Source organism: Herpailurus yagouaroundi, unplaced genomic scaffold (assembly GCF_014898765.1).
Source record: "Herpailurus yagouaroundi ecotype Mexico unplaced genomic scaffold, PumYag 193, whole genome shotgun sequence".
Lineage (NCBI taxonomy): Eukaryota > Metazoa > Chordata > Mammalia > Carnivora > Felidae > Herpailurus > Herpailurus yagouaroundi.
The window spans coordinates 8,090,978-8,115,729 of record NW_024412424.1 but is presented as its reverse complement, the minus strand read 5'-3'; the positions used below and the strand labels follow the sequence as shown (position 1 = coordinate 8,115,729).

Here is a 24,752-nt window from a genome sequence, read left to right as displayed (position 1 = left end):
GAGCATCCACATCAAGGGCTAGCTCTTCACAGTGAAAAATAGTCTCCCTGCAGGCTTCTTGGAGCTGCTGGACTCCCTCAGTGCATTTAAACTACAATCTGCTCTCCTCCCCGGCTGTCCAACAGTACGTGAGGAGAGCCTGGGCCACCAGGTCTAGTCTTCAAAAGGAATCATAGGCTCATTCTGCTTCCTAGCCTTTGTTTCTCCTCTAGTGAAAATTGACTTCTGAAGGAGTGGCTACTACTGGTTATGCCCCAGGTCACTCGGTGCTGGGCTGTCCCAGCACTGTGAGGGGGGGCCCTCCTGACACCTTTCTCCTCTATGCACACAGGATGCAGCACTGGGCCCGGCGCCTGGAGCAAGAGATCGATGGTGTGATGCGGATTTTTGGGGGCGTCCAGCAGCTCCGTGAGGTAAGCCCTGGTACCCTTTGCTTTCTGCTCAGAGACCCTTTTCTGAGTGGGAGTGGGAGAAGGACTTCAGAAATAAGGAGTGAGGAAGGTTTGGCATGGTGGGACACTGCTGGGCCCGTGGGGGCAGGTAGGGAAATAACTAGAAAATCAGTGGCTCCTCCAGGTCTTGGCCTGCTCTTCCCAGTACTGAACAGTATCCAGTGAGCTCCGATGTTGGGGTGTTGGGCTTTCGGGTTTTCAGGTGGGTGAGGTCTGTGTTTGACGCAGCACCTGAGGCAGGAGGGCAGGCCCTGGAGTGTTCAGGATGCAGTTGTGCATGGAGGCTGAGGACTGTCCATGCAATGAGTGGGGTGGCCAGGCCAAACAACAGTGGAGAGCAGTGCTGGCTGCTCAAGGCGCTGTAGCAGGAGATGGGTTGAAAGCCTGTGCTTGGCAAGTTGAGGGATCAGGGCAGGAGGGGTGATTGATTAGGCGCCAGCGACCACATTCATCCTCGGAGATTATGTTAATGTTTGAAATAGTGATGTGAAGAGCAGGCCATCCGTCACCCCCAGAAGGCTGCAAAATGTGTCGCTGTCAGGTTCCTGAGCCGTGGCTCTTTGTGTGGAGATGCAGAAGCTCTGAGAGCTGAGCTCTTGGAGTGCTTGGGGGGACTCCCAGGGACCTGTGGGACTTTGGGAGCTCGTTGCTAGAGGCTTGGGCCAGGACGCCTGACCAGAACCGAGCAGGGGATTAACAGGGTTCTTCTGCCGATGGTTGTCCCGGGAACAGCAGAGTAAACAGAGTTACTGTAGTTGGTTTAGCCAAGAGTCCAGGTCTTGACCCAGTGATTAGATATGCCTCTGTTTGTGTCATCCCTCTTGGTCAGGACTGGGATCAGCAGGTGTCACCTCTATGGGGAAGCTACCATGGGGTTTTGTCCTTGGTCCTTTCCCCCTGCTTGGCTTATAGCAGGCACTCAGGAAATAGGGGCGGCAGTGAGTATGTTGACACTGGCTGTGGATGTAGGACCTCTGGCACAAATGGGCCGATCAGGGGTGGCTAACAAGGTGGTAGCATGACAAGGAGAGAGAGTCCAGGTCTGAAGATCTCAGCCCCCAATTTGCTGGGTGTCCTCCCCGTAGTGGCCCAACCTCTCTGAACCTCCCAGCCCTGATTGCTGGGATTGAATTGCAGTAACCCCCATCCCACTCTTCCTGTGAACTCTCAGTGACTCAGCCGTACTTGGAGGCCAGCAGAGCTTTCTAGAGAAGGCACTGTAGGAAAAGCTGTTCCAGAACAGAAGTGAATTTATGCTCAGGCATAGCATCCGGCACTAACTAGGTTCTAAGTGGGCACTGCCAAGTGTAGCCTTGTAGGTTAATGAAGAAATGATAGTTCCCTAGAATGTGTGCAAAGTGCCTTTCCAAGTTTTGTACTGTAACATAAGATGTACCCCACATAAGGAGTTAACTATGCACCTCCGGTCAAGAACCTTCCACGCTTCGAATTCTCAGTGTGAGGACATTATTTATTTTATAGTCATGGACAACTCAGACCCTGATAGTTTGCCAGTGAGAAAATAATGCACACATTTCATGCATGCAATTTGGTTCTGTCTAAACCATTGAGCTCCCTGGCTGGTGAGAACCAGAGATAGAAGCCTAGCTCAGCACCCTACTGTGTGCTCCTGGGAAAGTCCTGGACCCTCTCTGACTCTCATTCTTGGTCCATGGCATAGCTGGGAAGTCTGGTTAGAGGACAAGGTGGTGAGAATAGCAGTGGATAGGTTGACACAGATACACCCCCTTTTCTAGAAATATGAATTCCCCTTACTGATCATTTTCATTCCTAGGATGTGTTGATCATTTCCTTTCTGATGGGAATTGAGTGATTCCAGACACTTTCGTCAACGAGCACATCTTGCCCCACCCCCACCTGGCCAGCCATAACCAAAGTCAGGCAGCCAGCTGTGGCAGACCTGAGACTTGGGATGGGACTCCTGACTCCTGTTCCAGGGTGCTGCTCCCCCTCTGGTTGCACCTCTTGGAAGGGTGGGCAGGATGAACCTGGGGAAGTGAGGAGCTGGGCTAGAGCAGGGGCCATGCTTGGTGTAGCTGTGGACTGCCTGGCCGCAGGCAGAGGAGTGCTGACCTGGTATTCCTGGCTGGCTCCTCCTGGCATCCCTCTCCCTACCGACGGGTGCCAGCTCTCCAGCGGCTCTCTGTCCTGCTCCAGTTTTTTCTCACTGCTACCTCAGCCTCTTACTTCCTGCTGACAGCTCTGGGCCTGCTTCTTGGCACTGGACACTGGCGAGGTGGGCGGCAGGGAAGCAGGTGAAGAATTCTAGAGGAAAAGGACAATCCCACGGGAGCAGGAGGCAGCCAGCCTCCCCACCCCCTACAGCCCATCCCAAATCTGACTGAGTCACCATGGCTCTCCTTCAAATGCACGTGAGAGGGCCCGTGTACCCAGCCTATGCCCAGCTCCGATGGGTCAGGAGGATGCTTGCAGCAGAGCCCTGACCCAACTGCAGACACTCCCGGGGATCCTGGCACCAGCTCTGCCAAGCTGACAGCCTCATTCCCCAGTGGCCTCCCCAGGTCTCCCTGAGCTGATTCCGTGCTACCCCCAAACACCCTATAGCCAGGGTGTCCTGGCATCTGGGCCCCCTTGGCCTTCTGCTGCATGGCTGCCCCACTCCCAGAAGCTGGGCGCTGCAAGAGCTGGCAGCTGCAAGAGTCCAGAAACTGCAGACAGTGGCATTTGGGAGCATTTTCCTTGACTTGGCACTTTCTTCCTCCTGACCTCATCACAACATCGTGGGGGCATGGCTAGGTGCAGACTGCGGCCCACTTACAGGTTAGAAGCCATGGCACACCTAGGTGGGATGTGGGGGCTCTGTGAAGACCGCATCATGTTTCCTCGTCTAAGCCCAGGTCCAGCACACAGTGGGAGCTCCTGCTGTGGCCTGGTTCTCACATGTCATTCCCACCCCCATGCTTAGCCAGACACTCCTAAGCCATGCCCGCCCTGGGTACCCCAGCCCCACCTCCCCCCAAGCCCTGGCCTACTCCTGATGTGAACAGGCCACGAAAGTGTGGACTGTATACTCTGCCCCCCCCAGAACCCCTGGAGGCTGATGATGGTCTCCCAAGCTCCTACTCTGCCCTCCCCCATCACCACCATATTGTCCCCATCCTCTGGGGCGAGGTGGGGGGGGGGGGTGCAGGGAAGAGCAGAGAGCATATGCTTGGGCTCTGAACTCATTTACATAATGAGGCTGATTAGGATGAATAATTCATCAGGTGCCTGGGGGTGCATGGGGGGAGGATGTGGAGATGGCTGGTCTCCCCACTTTGAAGACCAGGTCACTCTGATGGGTGTAGCCAGGGACCTACTGACTTTTGACTGGGTGTCCAGGTAGAAGGGGAACAACTCTGGGGACCTTGTGGGAAAGCAAAGCTGGAGAGATTGTAGTCAGACATGAGGAAGCATCAGTGGCTCATCAGGTGTGTGTCATCCTGAGATGGGTTTCTGACCTGGGTGAGACACCTTCTTTGCAGAGTTTCTAAAGAAGGAAGTAAGAAGATCCTCTCTCTGGGGTGAGGGAGGGCTTCCTGACCAGAGCTGGGCTGGGAACTGAGACCTGGGATGATCATGCCTGGGGTCCACAGGCCATCCTCTGAGAAGTGTCAAGTCAAGTCTAGACCCATCGGGGCCTTTCTCATTCCACATCAACCCCTCCTGCCTCACCTCCTGATTGGGGCAGAAATGGCTTAGAGCCCTGTCAACATCCCTGGCTGCTGCAGTTCCATGATGGCCTCAGCCTAGCTGCATGCTGCTAATTACTCCTGTAGTCCTTTCATATAAATGGGGAAATCAAGGTCCTGAGTGACAGTCTTCTCTAGCCAGTCCCATTCTGGAGCCCTGACAGGCCAATCTTAAGTAGTAGTGGGGATGGGGAGAAGCACCAAGCTAGAAGTGCAGGCCTGGGGCCTGCCTGGAGGAGCTACCCTGAGGCAGCCCCTCCCCTAAGCCATGGAGCTACATCCACAGAAAATAGGACCCTGGGACTCAGATCCCTAACCAAATCTCCTGCTCCCCTCCCCACTGCTGTGCTTCTCTGGACTGTCATGGTGATTCAGACCAATGGCATCCATGTGTCCTCACTTCTCTGGGTAGCCAGGAATGGCATTTTGAACCAGTGACGGTGCCACAGTCCCAGCCCATCTTGTCTGCCCCTGGCCATCCCTGTACCCCGTCTGCTCACTGCTCCCTGGGAATGTGTAATTAATATTTGCGCAGTGCCACATCTGGAGCTGGCTCCTGGCAAGGACCAAAGTCTGGCCACATCAAGAGTGCCTTTCCTGAGGGGCTCAGCAAAGTGGAAACAGGGCCCCTTCTTAGGTGCCTTTGAGACACGCCTCCTGCTGTTTCTCCAACTCTCCCCACTGACTGGTACCACCAATTCCTGAAACTCATGCATACTCACATACTGGTTTGGGGGCGCTGGCCAAGGCTGTTGTTGGCCTCCACTGGGGAGGGTCCTCTCTGGGCTTCTGGGCATTCAGGTGGGGTTAGCACTGTCCAAAAGTGCCAGGGAAGCTCAGAGCCCCAGAGGGAGCTGAGGCAGAAGAGAAAGAAGGAAGCTGGGGTAGGGGGAGGTGTCAGGGAACAGAACAGCCCCTGGAGGGTCAGGAAAGGGGAACTCAAGTGATTGTGACCCCCAGACCCCGTAGTTGGTCTTTCTGTCAGAGCACCGTGGTTCACATGTGCCCCGAGAGTCAGGCCTGCAGCTCCTTGGCCAGGCGGACCCCTACCCCCAACCCCTTCCCTCATCTTGGGGACCAGCACAGGTCAGAGTCAAGTGAGGGGTGGTGAGAGAGCCCCACCCAGGCTCATCATAACCTCTCCTCAAGGCTTCCAGAAGCCTCAGTCCTAGGGGCTCTGCTCTTGCTCCTCACAAAGCCGACACCCGTCCTCCAGCCACCTCCTAGTGAGTCCCAATGGAGCCCTCCTCTCTCCTGGTGAAGATGATCAGGATGTGGGGTGCGTCCGGGTGGAGGTGGGGGGGGCGCGAGTGTGAAATATGCCGCTGGGTAGGGATTGCTGCCGCTCGCCTCCCTAAAAACCCACATATATTATTCTTTAATGGAAAGTTAATTGTCTTATTATTCCCTCCATATGGTCCTCTTGCTCGGCACCCAGCGGGGATGCATGGGGCTGAGGAGGGGCTCCTGGGAGGGCGTCTGAAACATGGTGAGGCTGCCACTTGAGCATAATTGGATACACAGAGGCAGATGCATGGAAGCCTGGCCGAAGCCTGCCTGGACCCCCTCTCTGTCTCACCAGCGCAGGCTCCCCACTTCTTTTCCTTCCAGGCCTGTCCTGGGGGGGTGGTGCCTCTTCTGCCCCTCCCCCCACTTAAGGTCTGGGATGCTCTCTTCTGAGTACTGTGTGGTGAGAGAGGGAGCCTGTGTATCCTCCTGCCTGCCCCCTCCCCCCACACACTCCTTTGTCGCCTACAGGAGAAAATTCCATTTTTGAAGCTTTTCAAAAGCCGTTTAATCTGTGGCAGGAACTCCTGCCTGAGGGCCAGCTGACTGGCTTGGGTCTCCGGCACCCCTTCCACACACCCTCCCATCAGAGAAGGGGTGCAGGGAGGTCAGTGGGGGAAGGGCTGCCCTGAGACACTTTGCCCAGGGGCCCTGGCTTATAGTTGGCCATCCCTTCCATGGGGACCAGCTGCTAGAGCCTCCCCAACCCCAAGGGCTCCTCCAGGACTGCTAAGGCTGGGCCAGTACCCTTCTCAGCCCCTGTCTTCTCCCAGGCCTCTCCTCTTCCTACTCCCCACACAGTGTGAGGATGTTAGGTCAGAAAGACCTCACAGCAGGTGGAGGATGCTGTGACAGAAAGGCCCCCAGAAGGGCCTGAGTCGGTGGTTGCCTCCGTGGCCAATTCAGAGCCTCTTGCTCCTGGAGTCTTAGAGGGGGAGGCTGGAGCAGGGAGCCCTGCTAGGAGGCTTCTGGAGTTCTGGCACAGTCTTAGTGAGGAGCTGCTGCCCAGGTGCCTGTGGAGGTCGTGGGTGTGGTGGGGACAGGTCTATGGGAGAGGCCTCTCTGGGTGGGATCAGCAGGCCCATGGCTGGTGGTACAGGCATGGGAGAGTGACCATCAGCTTCCAGCTTGTGTCAAGAGGTCACTGTGGGGCCACAACTGAGGTCAGTTCCAGAGGATAGGGACCAGCTCAGATCTGGAGAAGAGAGTTGTGCATTCCTAAGGTGAGACCTGCCTGAGGTCCTGCAGCTGGTAAGTGGCAGAACTGGAGCTTGAACATGGAACCTGTGCCATGGGCAGCAACCCCGTGGTGGGTGGTGGTGGAAAGACTGGAGAGGGCAGGAATGGTGGGGCTGTGTCTTCTCACACTGAGGGACCCGGGGCCTGTTGTCCTGCCCCTCTAAATCTTGCTTCCCCGATTCGTGAAATAGGAACCTGAGTGCCTCTATTCTCATGGGAGATGAGAGGATCTTAAGGGACCAGGGACAAGGAAAGGCTGCAAATAGAGTCCTGCAAATGTGGGGTACCTTTATGCGCCCCCCCCCATCTATCAGATGCTTCCCCTTCTAGGAATTGGTCACAGTTTGGGGAAGTTCAGACGCCCAAGGTGTCCCCTTTGCTTGTCTCAGCCCAGGAATTTGGAAATCTGTTTTCTCCTCCCTGCTGCGAGTCTGTTCTAGCTGCTATAGCAGAATACCATAGACGGGTGGCTTATAAACAACAGAATGTATTTTTAATGGTTCTGGAGGCTGAAATTCCAATATCAAGGTGTCAACAGATTTGGTGTCTGGTGAAGGCCCACTTCATGGTTCGTAGACTTCATGGTTCGTAGACGGCTCTCTTCTTGCCATGTCCTCACATGGTGGAAGGGTGAAGGATCTTTCTGGGGTCTGTAATAAGGACATTAATCCCATTTACAAGGGCTCTGCCCTTATGACCTAATCACTTCCCATAGAGCCCACCTCCAGATACCATCATGTTGGGATTAGGTTGCAACATATGGATTTGGGGGCAACACAAATATTCAGTCTTTAGCACTGGCTGACCATGACATCTTTTGGGAACCTTACAGGGAGAGGCACAAAAGCCACCAGGGCTTGAAGAAACAGGGCCTATGGGCCAGGGAAGGGTGAGTGGTTTCATGGGCCAGGCACCTAGGGAGGCAGCTGCAGAGGCATCCCTAGGGAGGAGGCCTGCAGAAGTGAAGGGAAGGTCCCCTATACCCCAGAAGAGGCCTGTGTGTCAGTTTCTCAAATCAGTCAGCCAGTTGGCAGCTTGTCTCCAGGCCTGGTGGATTGGGCATGGGGCTTGGCTGGCAGTAGAGTAGAGGTGGTAGGAAACCACTGATCTCTGGGCCAGCCCCAGGTACTGGCACTGGGGATAGGGTGGTGGGTCAGGAAATGGTGTGGCCAAGGCCAGGGCTGAGGATCATGGGTTCTTGATCCTCAGCTCCAGGGATGTGTGGAAGATTCTCTGATCAGGGCCCCTCAGTTTATTTTTTTATTTTTATTTTTTAAACTTAATTAAGTCATCTCTACAGCCAGCACGGGGCTCAAACCCACAACTCCAGTTGCATGCTTCTCCAGCTGAGCCAGCCAGGCATGAGGTCCCTCAGCTTAAAGAAGAGACGATCTCAGAGGCATGGTCAGAACCTCACCAGGCAGACAGAGTGCCTCTGTCTGGAAGTTTTGGTTGAGAACCTATGGCTTTACACAATACTCCTTTCCTGAAGTGGATGCCCCACAATCCTTCCATCTTGGGAGTCTAAGATGTTTGTCTGCTAGACTTTCCTAATGCAAGACACCCTCACTCCCCGTCCCACACACACAGTAAGACTGTTCTGGTGAATACCCTAGCTCTCTCCTGGGGTCCCCAGACATGCTGGCCTTGTAGCCAGGACAGCTGGGGGTCAGCTCCGATGGGGGCTCATATTTGCAGATTGTTGAGAAGAGGCCAGGATCTGCTTCCCTCCCCGCTGGCCTCTGCAGTCACCTCGGGAGAGCAATGGGGCTGCATGTCCAGAGCCAGGAGCTGGTGTGGATGATCAGGGGTGGGAGATGGGGGATGGGGGTAGAGAACCGAATGGGTTTCCATGCTGGGCCCCTGGGGATGGCTGACCCGATCTGCATTCCTCCCTGCTCCTCTACGCCCATGCATTGCTGGATCGGTGGCAGCCACGGGGACACTTGCCTGAGATTTGTGGAGCCCCGAGCATTTGGCAGAGGCAGAGAAGTAATTGGTTCTGACAAACCACAGCCGGCCCCAGGGGCAGCATGAGCAGCATTTACCACGACCAGGCAGGAGACGCAGGCTCAGCCTGGCCTCCCTCCACCTTCTCTGAGCATGGCTCTCCAGTCCTTGTGAGCAAAGATCTAGAGTTTGGAGAGGGTTATAGAGCCTTAAACCTCCTGTCTTTCACATACCTCTCTCCTGGCCCTGGGACCTGGTTCACATACCTCTCTCCGGGCTCTGCAGGGCAGCTAGCTGGCTACTTGTATGTGTGGGTGGAGGCAGGGGGTAGATCCTAGACAGACTCCTCAGACCCCTCCTTGTCCATCCTTGGGTTCTTATGAATCAGGGAACCCTAAGGCTCGAGCATCCTGGGGTCAGAGTGTGGGATCGGGGGCTGGGCCCCACCTAAGAGGATGTACAGTCTGGGTGGAGAAGCAGGCTGCACACGCATGGGATGCACATATACACACATGCCTGCAGTGTACAGATATGCATCTGTGTGCCCACAGGCTGGCATGGGGTAGGTGTTAGCTAGTAACTGCTCGATGGATAAACAAAGTGGCAGGCATCTGAGGACTGAGAGGGGGAAGTCCAGGGCTCTGACTGTCCCACAGGACCATGGGAACCATTCAGCCCCACATGGGGAAACAGACCCTGCATCAAGATAGACCTTCAGTGCCAGATGCCCCCAGACAGGTAGGCTGACATGGGGTCTGCCAGGCTTGGTCCCCCTATGTGAGGGAATGGAGGGTGTGGGGGCCGTGAAAAAGGGCTCAAGAGAAGAGCCAGCTGCAAGATGTGTTGGCACCCAGATATCAGGCTGGGGTGGGAGATGATGGGCTGTTCCCAGAGTGACTTAAAGGCCTGGCCAAGGTGTGTGGCCTGGGCAGGGGGAGCAGTGAGCCTTTGGGCCACCCAGCCATTGCTGTGCCTGCCCCGTTCCCACTAGACATCCTAGATTCTCTCTCTAGTCCACTTGCCACTCTCCTCACTTACCCCATCCCCTCTGGGTCTGACCCCAGTTTTAAACCCAACCCACAGCTCCCTCCCTCAGGAAGCCCTCCAGGTTGGGGCTGAGGCCAGTGATGTCTGGTGTCCCCACTCCCTTCTGCTTTTGCATCCTTTGGGTACACAGAGAAGACAGGAGCTGCCAGGAGCCTCTGATGGGCATTATATGGGGTAGGGAGATCATGACCAGAAAGCAGGGTCATGCCCAGGCCTCCCCAGAGTCCACCTGCACAGGGCAGTCAGACCTAGAAGGCAGGCAGCCCCCTGTGATTGATTCTTGGTCCCTTGACTCACTGGGAGACACCTCTCTGACCTATAGAGGTTTGTGTAAGGTGGAGTGTGACTGACCACGTGTGGGAGAGGACAGGAGCGTGATGCTGCATGTGGGATGTGAGTATGTGCACACACAAAAGAGAACCCACAAACCTGCATGTGTGCTGTGTATGGGGGCGTGAGCAGGTATGCACGTGCATGTGCTCAGGAAAGCATGTGTGCTTCATGGGGGGTATGACCAGGCAAGTGTGCATATGCACGCATGTGTATGTGGCTGAGCTCTGTATGGAGGTGGGAGCAGGCATGCTTACAGAGCAGGGTGGGCCTGCGAGGAGGCAGGTGCCAGGAGCTCTGTGTCACCCGAGCAGGCGAGAACTACTTAACTGGTTAATTAGTGAAGCTGAGAAATCTCATCTGTGGGTGAGGAGCTCACATTCATGCACACACCATGTTCCCATATATGGGACACATCCCCCCAAGTTACTCTGCCTGCCGCTGTGCTCAGCAGCCCTGCAGGGGGGACAAGGTGCTGGTCGGCTATGGATCTGTGTCCTCACACCCATGTGTGTCTGCATCCTGGGATGGGTGTTGAACCAAGTGGTCCCACTTTGGAGAGCACAGGCCTGTTCAGGCAGTCCTCATCGTCCCCAGTCCACTGCTCAGAGAGGCTGGGTGGTGAGGCCACCAGGACATTGTTCCCATTTCACAGATGACAGAGCTGTGGCCATGTGCAGGAGCCTCCTTCCTAGGTCTTGGGCATCCTGGTGAGGGAGAGTAGCCCTTCCTTCCCTGGATGGAAGCGTTACTTTCTGGAGATGGCCAAACAGTTTGGGTGTCTCCGGGCTTCGAGCAGAGCTTGAGCTTCCTGGACAGGAAGCCCAGGACAGACCTCTCCCACTTACACCCACCAGGTACCTTGTCACCAGCCAGCTTCCTGCATATGCCCTGTAGGCAGACCCTGGGCCTGATCCCCACCCCCCAGAAGCCTGCTGAACACCTCCCCTCTCCTGTCCCCCCCCCCATGCATCCCAGCTCCTACGGCCCCATGTATCTCCCCTTGTGCGTGACTGTGGCTGCCCCTGTTCTGAATGCTCCACTCAAGTGCAGCTCCTGAGGCACTAATGCCGTTTGTTGGGCTTGGCCTTAAGGCCCAGAGTTTCCTAGATGACAATTCCCCACTTTCCTGCTGCCCCCAGACTCCCAGGCTCCGCTGCTGCCTGCCTCATCTTCGTGCAGGAAGACCCGGAAGCTGGGTCAAGTGGCAGCCACTTGCCTCTTGATCAGGTGTTGAAGGAGGAGCCTTCATTATGCTCCATCTACAGGCACAGAATAAATTGGTGTGCAGTGAATTTATTCTTTTTAAAGAGGGACTTTCACACTGGGGAAAACTTTTTAAAAGAACATTTATATAAAAAGCAATTACCATGCCAGTAATTTTTATGTATTCTCCCCCTTCCATCTCTGCCTTTGTGTTTGAATGTGACCGCCTCCTGGGCAGCTGCAGCCTAGCTCCCTGGCCTCCGGCTACAGCTTCCCGCCTGCTGGAGTACCTCCTCCTCCGGGAAGGCTCCGGATGCAGGGCCCAGGCCCAGCAGGAGTGCAGACTCCAGAGTACGGCTGGGTGGATTTATGTTCAAAACTCGGGTGCTTTGGAAATTTCCTCTTGCATGCATCTGTGTCCCAAGGTTGCTATATGTCCAGGGCTGGGGAGGCCCTTCCCTCTTGGTGGCACTGAGCACTTAAAGGTACCTGCTTCCCAGCAGCCTCACGGCCAGTCCGTGATGGGGGAGGTGGTGGTGTGGGAACAGGTATTTTCCCTCCCGAGGAGCCACTAACGGGCACCCTGCTTCCCCAGCCATTATTGCTCTCACACTCGATGCATTATGTAAATTGTCTCCGTTGCTAAGTGGTGGAGGAACTACTCAGGGGGAACGGAGGTCTGGAGCCTTCTGGGGGGGGGGGGGGGAAGGCAGGAGACTGGCCCTGAGAACTCACTGCTCCACATCAACGGGGGTCTGGTAGCCTCCCAGCTCAGACTAGGACCCCCAGGGCTTGCACGCTGTCACCCCTTCAGATACAGCTTTTTGAGGGCTGTGGCTGTACCCATAGCAGATTGGAGCTTCCAGGAGGCCAGGGGGCTCTCTCATTGGACAGGACCGTCAGACTGGGTCTTTGCCTCTCACCTCAAACTGTCTCCCAGAGTAGGTACTTCTGCCACCTGCACGAGTCTCACCAACAGCATATATACCCATAGAACCTCCTTAGAAACCCTGGGCAGAGGGACACCTGGGTGGGTCTGTCAGTTAAGCATCCAACTTTGGCTCAGGACATGGTCTCATGGTTCATGAGTTCCAGCCCTACATTGGGCTTCATGTTGACAGTGCAGAACCTGCTTGGAATTATCTCTCCTTCTCTTTCTGCCGCTCCCCGCTCTCAAAATAAATAAATAAACTTAAAAAAAAAAAAAAAGATGGGGCACCTGGGTGTTTCAGTCAGTTAAACATCCGACTCTTGGTTTTGGCTCAGGTCATGATCTCATGGATTCGTGGGTTCAAGCCCCACATTGGGTTCTACGCTGACAGTGCAGGGATTCTGTCTCCCTCTCTCTCTGCTCCTCCCCTGCTTGTTCTCTCTCTCTCTCTCTCAAAATAAATAAATAAACTTAAAAGAAAGGAAGGAAGGAAGGAAGGAAGGAAGGAAGGAAGGAAGGAAGGAAGGAAGGAAGGAAGGAAGGAAGGAACCCTTGGCAGAGCTGGGAAAGGTGTTGTCTATCCATGGGGCTGGGAGAGCCACCACCTGTCCCCTGGGGACCCTGGAGCTCCTTTTCCATGCAGTGACGCACAATGAGGCACATAAGGGTCTTGAAGGCTCCTGAGAAGGACAAGGCCTGAATGACAAAGGGGCTCTCCCATGGTGCTTACCTGGCTTGCAATCTTCCTTTTTGAGACCCAGACCAGGGGTCTGGGTCCAATGTCTGGTTCTCTGTTCCCTGAGGGCTCCGGATTTCCTCCAGCTGAGCCCAACTCTCATCTGAGCTTATGCTTTGTGTGAAGCTCCTCTTTGCAGGTCTCACACTTGTCCCCCCTCCCTCCCTGGGACCGAGGGGCCCCTGGGGTGGACATTCGTCTAGTGCAAGGAGGCCGCTGGGTTGAAGGGCTGCAGGTTTTTGCGTTTTCCAGGAAATTACATGAGGAGTTGGGATCCTGGGGAGTGGGTGAGAGTTTGCACAGACATTTGTGGCTTACCCAACCCCACTTTTCAGGCAGTCCCTTCCCTCCTCAGCCCTCCCCAAGCATGGCTGCCTGTGAGTCTGGCACAGGTTTAAGTAGAGGTCGGTGCAGAGGTAATGAGTACACCCATGGCTGCACCTTGTGGAAGATGTGGAGCTTCCTCTCCCCACCTGGTACCATCCCCCACTCTGGGCTGCTGTCCCTCAGCTTGCTTTCTGATTACCCCCAACTTTAGGGAAAGGTAGAAGTGGGGATGAGGGGTCACCCAGACCAGGGTCACTACTACTGAGTTGATGTTTTGGCCTAAGGAGCCAGGTCTGTGTACTCAGCTGGTCAGGGAACTGAAACCTCGAACCCCCTTCATTTGCAGTGAGAGTAAACAGAGGTGGTGGTGATGTCAACAGAGCGCAACATCAGCTCTGCCCTTTGGGGGCTCCTGGCTGCGGGCCAGAGGTGGGAGTCAAAGCAGTCCATCTCCTGCCTCTGACTCCTCTGCCTACATTATTCTTTTTCCTTTCTTCCTTCTCCCACATCCCCCTCCTTTCTCCCTTCATTAATATTTTTTTTTTCTTATTCTTACATTTCTGTATGGATTTTTAAAGTCAGGGTTTTAAAATCAGTGTCATATACGCACATAGTATAAAGCCATGGTTTTAACAGGCATGTTGTGTTAGGAGCACAGCAGCCCCCTCCTCTCCATTTCCAACTCCTCGGAGGCTGTCACTTTCTAATCTCAGAACTCCGTATCTCTAAATGACATACTTATGTCACTACTTCATGATTGCTCAGTTTTAGGCATTATCCACGGACACGCACTAGGGAAGAGGAGGACGTAGCTCTCCGAGCTACGTCCTCCTCTCCCTTTCTTCCCCTCTTCCCCACGCACAGTCCTATCCTTCACCCTCTCAACACCATCACACTGTGATGTGGGTGGGGCTGGACTCAGTGTTGACATTGTCCTGACTTGGGCAGATGCTATTCAGAACTGTAACTCATAGTACACACTTTTGGGTACAATTTTTACATTTTTTTCCTGCAGATAACAACTGTCTGGTGTCTGCTTAGTTTTCTGTGAACCTTTGCTCATGCTGCCCCAAACCCCCTGCTCTTCTCTCTGACCTCCTGTCATACATGCAGATCCACCTGGGATTCTGTCCAGTAAACTGCCCCCAGGAAGTCTTACCTGGAGCCCCCTACTTGCTCCCGCGAACACAGCCTGTGGCTCAGACTGTGCCTGGGATCTCCCTCCCCTTTCATCTGGGTTGGAATTCCTGTTTCCTGGATACCATGGGCTCCACTTCCTTGGTTTCTGATTTTCTCCCTTGTTTGGGTAGAGGACATTTTCAGTTGACTTCTTAAGGGAAGGTACGCGGGAGCTAGACTTTTGAGACTTCCATGTCTCAGAAAACCTGCCCTCTCCCCCACACTTGGCAGACATTTTAGTTGGGTGTGTAAGTCCAGTGTGGAAACTATTTGCCTCGGAATTCCTAAGGCAGTGTTCCATTCCTTCCAGCTTTTTGAGTTGCTCTGGAGAGGTCCAAAGTTTATTCACATTCCTGGTCCTATGTACATGGGCTGATCTTTATCTCTAGAAACTTTCTCCCCTGTGCCCAGCGTTCAGAAATTCCACACTGATACACCTTAGTGGGGTTTATTTTCACTCTTTACCATTCAGTGAACACTTCAAGCTGGACACTCAAGTTCTGGGAAGTTTTCTTGAATGATTTCTTTGCCTAATATTTTCTGTTCTCTTTCTAGAACCTTTAACTCAGACTTTTTCTTTTTTTTTTTTCTCTTTTCTCTCCAATTTTCCATTGTGTTTTTTTTTTTTATCAGGAGGTTCTTAATTTTATCTTCCATCCTTTCTATCAAGTTTTACATTTTGTTACCCTGTTTTTAATTTCCAGGATCTCTCTTTGATCCTTTGAAAAAATAACATCTATCTCTTGTTTCATTGTTGCGACAATGCCTGTTTGCTCTCTGAGGATGATAGTATTATAGCTTAAAAAACAAAACCAACCAAACAAACAAACAAAAAACTCCTTTGGGGACCCTGGCTGGCTTAGTTGGTAGACTATGCAACGCTTGATCTCAGGGTCATGAGTTCAAGCCCCATATTGGGCATGGAGCCTACTTAAAAAACAAAACAAAAACCCAACTCCTTTGTTTTGAGGTAATTTTAGACTTACAGAGAGGTTGACAAAATAGCATAGAAATTTCCTGACCCTTCACCCAATTTCCCCATCTTGTATAACCATAATGCAAGTATCAAAGCTAAGGAGAAATTGACACTGGTACCTTATTACTAACCAAAGTGAAGACTGTATTTGAATTTCACCAGTTTTTTTCTGAATTTGTTTTAACATTTTTATTCATTTTTTTTGAGAGACAGAGAGAAACAGAGCATGAGCAGAGGAGGGGCAGAGAGAGGAGACACAGAATCTGAAGCAGGCTCCAGGCTCCGAGCTATCAGTACAGAGCCTGACGCGGGGCTTGAATCCATGGACTGTGAGATCATGACCTGAGCCAAAATGGGCCACTTAACTGACTGAGGCACCCAGGTGCCCCTTTAAATTTTTTTTTTCAACGTTTATTTATTTTTGGGACAGAGAGAGACAGAACATGAACGGGGGAGGGGCAGAGAGAGAGAGGGAGACACAGAATCGGAAACAGGCTCCAGGCTCTGAGCCATCAGCCCAGAGCCCGATGCGGGGCTCGAACTCACGGACCGCGAGATCGTGACCTGGCTGAAGTCGGACGCTTAACCGACTGCGCCACCCAGGCGCCCCACCCAGGTGCCCCTTTAATGTTTTTATTTTATTTTTGGGGGGAGAGAGAGAGAGAGAGCAAGCGCACACGAGTATGAGTCGGGGAGGGGCAGAGAGAGAGGGAGACACAGAATCTGAAGCAGGCTCCAGGCTCTGGGCTGTCAGCACAGAGCCCAACGTGGGGCTTGAACTCATAAACCATGAGATCATGACCTGAGCTGAAGTTGGAGGCTGAGCCGACTGAGCCACCCAGGTGCCCTGAATTTCACCAGTTTTTATACTAATGTCATTTTTCTCTACCAGGATTCCACATTGCATTTAGTTGCTCCTCCAGTCTGTGACAGTTTCTGTGTCTTGGTCTTTCATGATCTTGACACTTTTTAAAAAGTACTGGTCAGGGGCACCTTGGTGGCTCAGTCGGTTAAGTGTCTGACTTCGGCTCAGGCCATGATCTCATGGTTTATGAGCTTGAGCACCATGTCGGGTTCCATGCAGACAGCTCAGAGCCTGGAGCCTGCTTCGGATTCTGTGTCTCCCTCTCTGTATCTCTGCCCCATCCCCCCTCATGCTCTGTCTCTCAAGAATGAATAAACATTTAAAAAAAATTTTTTTTTAAATACTGGTCATTTATTTTTGTTTAATATCCTTCAATTTGTGTTTGATGTTTTCCTGTGAGTAGATTGAGGTTATGCATTTTTAGGAACAACACCATAGAAATGATGTGTCCTTCTTAGCATATCACATTAGGGAGTACATGATGTCAGTATGCCTTATTATTGGTGATGTTAATTTTGATTACTTGGTTAAGATGGTGTCTGCTTGCTTCCTCCACTGCTTGTCTTACTTGTTTATTCAATTATTTATTTATATCAGTGTCGACTCATGACTCCTTATTCTGTAGGTTATAATTCACGATTGTCATTGTTTCTTTTCTTGCTCATTCCAGCTTTGGCCATTTGAGCTCTTCTATGTTGGCTCCTTTGCTCCTCTGACATACTCTTTCCCTTATTTGAATGCTTCTTTACTTTCTGTTACCACAAAGATCCTCCAGGCTCATCTTGTATTTTCCCTGGAATCAGCCACTTCTCCAAGGAGTTCTGGTTCTGTTCATTGGCAAGCGGTAAAGATCTGTGTGCCAAGTGTGCTCCTTGCTACTGGGGTGTTACTGCTTCCAGGCCCTCTCATGATCAAAACTGGGGAAATATATGTGCGTCTGCTACCCGTGTGTACACACATACCTATGATTACATCTTTATCTATCTGTGTGTATATTCAGAACTATGAATCTATACCAAAACTTCTGACTCCAATCCAGTGCAACGAGGTTCATTCGAGTCTTCCTCCTTTCCTCTTTGTGACTTCCATCTCCAACAGTGAGAAACCAAGTTCTTGTTATCAATAATATATTTACTTATTTCTTCAACCCTAGCATACACAACTTATGGTTCCTTCTGTAGCCCAGGTTCCTTCAGGAGCTTTTTGTTTGTTTTGGTCCCTGCCTCCTATGTGCCTGTGTCCCCTCTGTGTTTTAGGGTTTCACCTGGTCTACTCATATTTAAGCTAATAGATGAGTTTATGTGATAGGAGCTGAGAAGTGGGGCTCACAATCCTCTGAGTTTCAAGTCAAACCACCACCAGAGAGTGGGGGCACTGAATGTGGGGGTGACATCCAGGCACGGGGGGGTTGGGTGAGGGGTTCATGGGATTTGATTTCATTGTGGGTGATCTGGCCAAATGGCCCTTCTGGGCTGTAGGTTCCCAGGGAAGTTTCATTCAGCCTCTCATTTGGGGTTTCAGGTCTTGTTCTTTGGGGTTCCCCAACATTAACCTACTGCCAGCACAGGAGAGCCTCCCAGGGCCTGCTGAGTCCATCACCAAGGTCCATGGTCCATCTGCTTCCAGCTTCCAAATGTTGTTTCTAGCACCTCCTGAATGTTTTCTTTGACTCATGGGTTTTTGCCATTTTGAATAACCCTTTCCTGTGGTTTCAGGAAGTTTTGAGAAAGAATAGAAGTTCAGTCCCCTAGGCACCACTTGCTGTCATGCTCTTATACCAGCTGAGACCGTAATTACCATTTAGTGAAATCCATGCAGGGCCCTGGCCAGTGAATGGATAAGCAGGAGGTTTTCTGTGGCTGAGGGAGGCGGCAGGCAGGCTGGCCTCTTGACCTCCCTCTCACTGCCCCTTATCCTCCACATGAGCCCTGTTTCCTGTCCTGGACTCCAGAGAACACAGTTTGAGAACTGCTGCCCTGTGTCTGGGAGTGCATCGGGCCCAGGGTTTGGCTTAGGGTTAGCATCAGGGAGCAGAGGAGGGGATTTAGGGAGAAGGCAGGGAGGCAGGGGGCTCAATAGGGAACCTAAGCAGCCTGGTTCTCTCCTTATGACCAGGTACCCCTCATTCCAAGCCTCAGTTCCCCCATCTATGCAGTAGGAAGCCCCAGCTAGCCTGGCTTACATAGTCAGCAGTGGGGAAGGGCTTTGTGGATAAAGTTCTGCCTTGATTGACAGCGTGCCAGCTATTCCCTGGATACCCCCCCCCCCCGCCCCAGCACCTTCTTTGTGCCCAGGTAGGGTTACCTAGGGCTTCCATGACCAGGGCAGGGCATTACCCTGACCTTGGCTGAGGGCTGAGGGCTCATCCCGTGGTGCAGCTCCCAAAGATTCAGGCTGTTCTAAGTGAGAGTCCTCTCTTGAGCTCAGCCCCACGTCTCCAAGCTCCCCAGGGCCATGCCCTTGCCCTGCCTGTTCCATCTGCTTGTGGTGCCTTCCTTAGTCCCCACTAGCACCTGTTTAAATCGAGTTTCTCCTGAAGCTGGGTGAGTGATCCACCTCGGGGGTGGTCAGATCCAAAGAAGCCCCTCGCAATCAGGTGACCTGAGCCCCAGCTTCCTATCTGTGAAAGAGAGAGTGTTGTCTCTGCCCTCGGGGTCATGTTGAGATGAGAAGATGTGGAGTTGCTGCAGGTGACAGAACCAGGCCCTGTGTGTGCTGAGGTAGCAACAGAGGAATGTGGAGTTGTGGGGGCAAGAGCTGGACTGGGGACCAAAGGCTGGGCAGGGAGAGGCAAAGACTGGGCTGGGCTGGAGGCAAGGGACTAGACCCAGGCCAATGGCTGGACCAGGAAGCAAGGACTGGATGTGAGGACAGCTGGCCAGTGTACCAGGGGGCCAAGGGGTGGACTGGGCAGCCAGGGCAGTGGGGAGATGGAGCTACCTTCCTCCACCCTATGGATAGGGGTGGGCAATGCAGCGTCTTCTAGAAGCAGGCCCGCAGGCTATTTTTGAAAAGCTCGGAGTGAGGTTATGGAGTAATTTTTTGCAGCTGCTGGTTACCAGGAAAGATATTTTATGAAAGGAGGTCTCAGTTCCAACTTCCCTGATGGCATTTCGGGAGGTTGGGCAAGCTGGACCACCCACCAGAGCCCCATGTATTGCTTTATGTCCTGGTTTCAGTCTCTGAAGGGTGGGGGAAGGGGACAGAAGGCATTTCTGAACTCTGAAGAGACTGCAGCATTCTCGGGGAGCCCGTGAAGAGCATCGCGAAGGGCATGACTGGATTGGAGACCAGGTCCTGGCAAGGGCAAGTGGACAAAGTGGAGACGTAGGGCTGAGTAAGGAGGGTCAAGAGAGTGTGCCGGGCAGGCCTGGGGGGGCACAGAGTTGCTGCTGGGCTCTCAGTCCCTCAGATCGACTTGGCCCATCTCTGAGGAAACCGAGGCCCAGAGAGGACAGGGATAGGCTCTCCACCACACAGCAGGGTGGTCGCAGAGCCGGGGCCATAACACAGGTGTGCAGACCCCATCCTCGGCCAGTGGGTAAAAATGGTGAAATTACAATGTCACTCCAGCCACAATAGGCAAGACGCATCTGTGTGACAGGCCCATACCAATAGACCTGTGCCCCCTGAATGTGTGAGACTCTCCCATTCCCCATCCTACCAGCCTTTGCCACTTCTTGCCCTGGGCAGCTTTTGTGTCTCAGGAACCATCAATGGAGACTCAGGCTTGATGTTAATTAAAAGCCACCAGCCTCCTTTCTGCAGAGGCTGAACCCCTCCTCCCTTAGCACACAGCCCAGGCTGTCTAGTGGCAAGACCTGAATTCTCCTCTGTTATTTCCAGCCTTGGAATAGTGACTTCCAAGACTTCCAGCCTTGGCAAGTGACTCCACCTCTCTGTGCCTGTTTCCTCATCTGTAAAGCAGGGATCACTCCTTGTCCTGCCTCCTGGGGTGTCACAAGGCTTAAAGGACACATATCATACATGTAACTTGGTCCCGGCTGCAGACACTAGGAGCCTTGAATGATGGGCAAGAGCTGCCTCCCTCAGATTGGGGGAGGGGGATCACAGGCTGCTGCCCAGGGGTTGGGCAGAAGTTTATGATGGTTGGCAGTGGGGACAGGCCTGGACAGAGGGGGGCAGAGCATGGTGAGGATCGGCGGGGGGAGCACGCAGGCCCGAGTGTCTGTTTTGCTGATTGCTCCTTTTGCTTTCAAGGAGATTAAACTATTTTTAGTCTGCGCCACTGCTGGTGAGACGCCGGAGGAAGCCTTTCCATCGCCGAGATTTTCTAGAAGCTGCCAAGTGTGGTCTTCAATTCGATTCTGGGAGCCTCCTCAAGCAGGCGGGAGGGGATGTCACCATCTAGGGGTTGTGGGGACAGGCTGGTGTGTGGTTGCTTCCCGTGGTCCTTGCCGGGCTGGCCTCTGGAGCTGCGCAGCCCTGGACTGCGGAGAGGAGTAATCTGATGCGCCCGATGTTTGTAACGCTGTGTTTAAAAAAAGTAATTTATTTTCTAATTATTCCTTGTCTTGCATAACCGTGCATCGCCAAAGTGTCGCTATTTAAAATATTTATCTCTCCACGCCGCAGGAGCAGCTCTGGAGCGTGGAGGGGGAAGAAATAAAAGTCCGCGTGCTGGTCGCAGGCATATTACTTTGACTCGTCCTGGCGGCTTTGACGTCTCCCTGTAAATACATTTATTTTTCATTAGGATGTTTCTGAGCTTGTGGCCCCCAGAGAGCCAGAGTGATTACGCTCTTCATCTGTGAGAGATGCAATAGCGAGGTGCTCGTGGAATGAGCTCTGCCAAACGCGTCCTGCGCTTGCTTGTCTGTGCCAGGGCAAGGGTCCGAGCGTGTGTGGCCTGGGGTGTATGTGTGCAGTGGGCATGCAGCTCTGGGCTTCACTGAGCTGGGTGGGCCACATGGCCAGGGACTTTGGCTGTTTGGTTAGATGGGAAACTGAGGCCCAGAGAGAGTCTGCTTCAGAATGGAATCAGCCTCACTGGCAAAGTGGGTGGCACGCCTGTGGCCTGAAGCCTTCTCTACAGCTTGTCAGGCTTTGAGGTTGGGATCGGGGAAATCCTGGGTAGCTTCAAGGGGTACACAGATCCCAGAGGGTCGAGCGGAGGGCCTACGCGTTCCCAGCACACAGGATGGAGCCTAGCTGTTCCCCCTTCTCTGCCCCTCCCTAGGCTGCAGGTTCCAGCCATGTTGCAGAGGCTGTAGGCATCTGGGGGCTGGAAACAGAGCACCCCTTCTCTGGCCACCCGGTGGAGCAGGGATCAGACCTGGCTCCTCCTTCACTAACAGGCTCTTTTCCAATCAAAAAAAATTTTTTTAAGCTCACTGAATCTAAGAGAGGGTTTTATGCTGAATTTTAAAATACCTTATTTTTTCCAGTCTCTAAACTACTAATCTCCCGGGCTGAGGGATTCTGGGACAAAGGCAAGGCCTCGAAGTGGAAATCTATAAAATTAGCTTCGGCAGTATTAGTGTTTGCAGTTGGAGATTGAAAAATTGCTTTCCCAGGGTCTGATTGGAGGCTCCACTCTCCTCAGGGAAGAGGCAAGAACTCAGCACAGAGACACCCAGGAGGGCAGGCTGGGGGCGGCCAAGGGACAAATGCTGGGAGGCTGTTGTGGGGTTCAGAACAGCTTCTCGTAAGGAGGCCCCCTCCTGAGGCCTGTGAGCTGGGCCTGTTCTGCAGAGCGTGTGCTGGGGTGAGTGTGTCCTCTACCTGAGTCTTTCTTATCAGGGCACAGCTTCTCCAGAGATCTGGGTACACAGCAGGTGCCAAGTAAATGCTATGGAGCCCAGCTGGGTCCCTTCCCCTTTTCTTCCTGAGACCCCCCTCCTTGTTGCCCTGACCACTACTCCAGTTCTCTCACACAAGATAAGAGAGGGAGGGAGGCTTCCGGAACCTGACTGAGGGGCCAGCTCTGGTGCCTGTGGGTGCACCCGCCTGTGTGGCCCATCAGGCCTCTTGTGTGCTTGATTGCCTCTGATTGGCTGCAGCTGAATTCAGCAAAAGCTATTATTTGCCCTTGATGAGCCAATCAGATGGCCTCATTGGCCATTCAGAGCAGGCACCGGAACCTTGTGGGGGGGGGGGGGGGGCTGGGGGAGAGGGGACACAGGGAGGTGGGGGCAGGGCAAAACAGATGCAGGACCTGAGCCTGATCTGTGTCCACCATCTGTGACCTTCACACAGATCACACCTCCCTTCCCTGACTCACCACCCCAAACCAGAGCTTCTCGCCCTGCACTAGGGTTATCTCCTAGCCTTTGCCCTCACTGTTCCCTCTTCCTGCAACACCTTTCCTGGCACATCTACCTGCCTGAACCACACATCTGCTCCTTGGGGCTCCTTTCCACCTCTCCAGGCCAAGGTGAGCTGTCTCCTCCAAGCTCCCAGAGCCTGCTGCCTGCCCCTCTCTCTTGCAATGGCAGGAGTTATGAAAGTCATGGGGATGGTGGTCAAGGAGATTCAGATAGACAGGTGTTCAAACTCCAATTAGCCCCTTTCTAGCTCTGGGACCTTGGACAAGCTAGTTCCCCTCTAGAGCTTTGGTTTCACCCGTAAAAGGGCCTCATAATCATACCTCCCTGAAGGGGGTGGGGCCTCAACGTGGGGTTGGGGCTGTGAAGACAGGTCTGGGGGTTGGAGGTCCAGTAGCTGCTGTGGCAGGGATTTCTTGAGCCTCTGCAGGCTGGCCCAGGATTTGACACTGATGGGGGCAGACAGCCTGGGCGCTCTGTTTTGGGTCATGTTCCTGGGAAACAGGCTCTGAGACACTAAGATTTACAAACAGAGGATTAATTTGGGGGGTGGGGGTGCTCTGAGGAACCATACTTGTAAGGGGATATATGGAGCCGAACTGGGCAGGTAGAGAAGCTGACCACATGCAGTTGAATGGAGGTCTCAACCTGCCCCATGGGGAGCTCTGGGGCTGGGATGGCTCTTTCGAGATGTCTCAAATTGAAGCCAGGGGTCCTAACCTTTGTACTCTGCACAACCCTACCCCTGGATGTAGGCTGCTACTGGGGAGGGTGCATGACCATGGATGAAGTGGCTCCCTTCAGCCAGAGGAGAGTCTCACATAGACTCAGCTGTGGGCCTTCATCATCTGGCAATTGGGGAATGAGAGTTCATCCTGATAGGGGACCTTCAGCAGTATCTACAACAGCCCACCTCTTGAGTCACTTGGACCCCTTGCTTCATATAATAAGTTTTCCCCCTGTGGAAACTCAGTTGCTCCAGAATGCTGGTTGGTCCCTTTACCTGGGAAACTTAGAAGAGGAAGAATAGCAAGATGAGCTCTGCCTTCCAACATAAAAGCCACAGTTGGTATGCAGCCTCTTTCTCCCTCCCCACTCACCCTAGATTCCCCTCACCCTGGCCCAGACCCCCTCATTCCTGCTGCGTCTGAGCTCCACTATGCCCTTCTCAGGCCATGGCTTATGCACTTGTTCATCCTTCATTGCAGTGAGGCAGGAGTACAAAGAGGCCATAGCACTGGGTGTCAGACGTATTTTTCCCTGTCCCAGCATCTCCTGATAATAAGAATCAGTTACCTTTCCATGACTGCTGCTCTCCTGGCCTTAGGGGTCTGAAGTGCCCGGCTACCAGCTGAAACTCAAAACAAGATTCCCACCGTGTCACCTGTGAAAACATTCCCTGTCTGGGAACCAGGGCTTGTAGAATCACAGAGCCTAAAATCCAAGTGATTGGAAGCCAGAATTCCCCCAAGAGGAGACTGGGTGCGAGGGAAGTGAAACCACTCTTACTTCTCTACCTCTTGGTCCCTAGACCTATGTATTCTTGCCTATTAGGGACTTGGCACTTATAATGCTCATAGATTTAGGGTGGGTACTGTGTCCTGGAGGATGGTTCCTCATTCTTTTTTTTTTTTTTAATTTTTTTTAACATTTATTTATTTTTGAGACAGAGAGAGAGAGAGAGCATGAACAGGGGAGGGTCAGAGGAAGAGGGAGACACAGAATCTGAAACAGGCTCCAGGCTCTGAGCTGTCAGCACAGAGCCTGACGCGGGGCTCGAACCCACAGATCGGGAGATCATGACCTGAGCCGAAGTCAGACGCTTAACCGACTGAGCCACCCAGGTGCCCCACTTTTTTTTGTTTGTTTGTTTGTTTGTATTTGAGAGAGTGAGAGAGAGACAGAGCATGAGCCAGGGAAGGGCAAAGAGAGATGGAGACAGATTCTGAAGCAGGCTCCGGGCTCTGAGCTGTCAGCACAGAGCCTGATGCAGGGCTCGAATTTACAAACAGTGAGATCATGACCCGAGCTGAAGTTGGATGCTTAACTGATTGAACCACCCAGGCGCCCCTCCTTGTTCTTGCTAGATATCATCTCCAACTTGGTGGCTTTGCCATGCTTCAAAAGGACATTCCACCCAAGAGAACTGTAAACATGTACACACAGAACCTGTACACAAAAGTTCATAGCAATGTTATTTGTGAGGTTTTTTTTTAAGTGGAAACAA

General features: G+C 53.0%; 1 protein-coding gene across 12 annotated transcripts in view; it reads left to right on the top strand.

Moving 5' to 3' along the window:
* Positions 1–328: 328 nt before the first annotated feature.
* CACNA2D2 (calcium voltage-gated channel auxiliary subunit alpha2delta 2) overlaps positions 329–24,752 on the top strand; it is a 117,212-nt gene continuing 92,788 nt past the window's right edge. For all 12 annotated transcript variants that reach the window (XM_040445462.1, XM_040445460.1, XM_040445459.1 and 9 more), the window contains exon 1: positions 329–413. In XM_040445462.1, the coding sequence (XP_040301396.1) occupies positions 333–413 (81 nt within the window). In that variant the 5' untranslated portion in view covers positions 329–332. The remainder of the gene's footprint in view (positions 414–24,752) is intronic.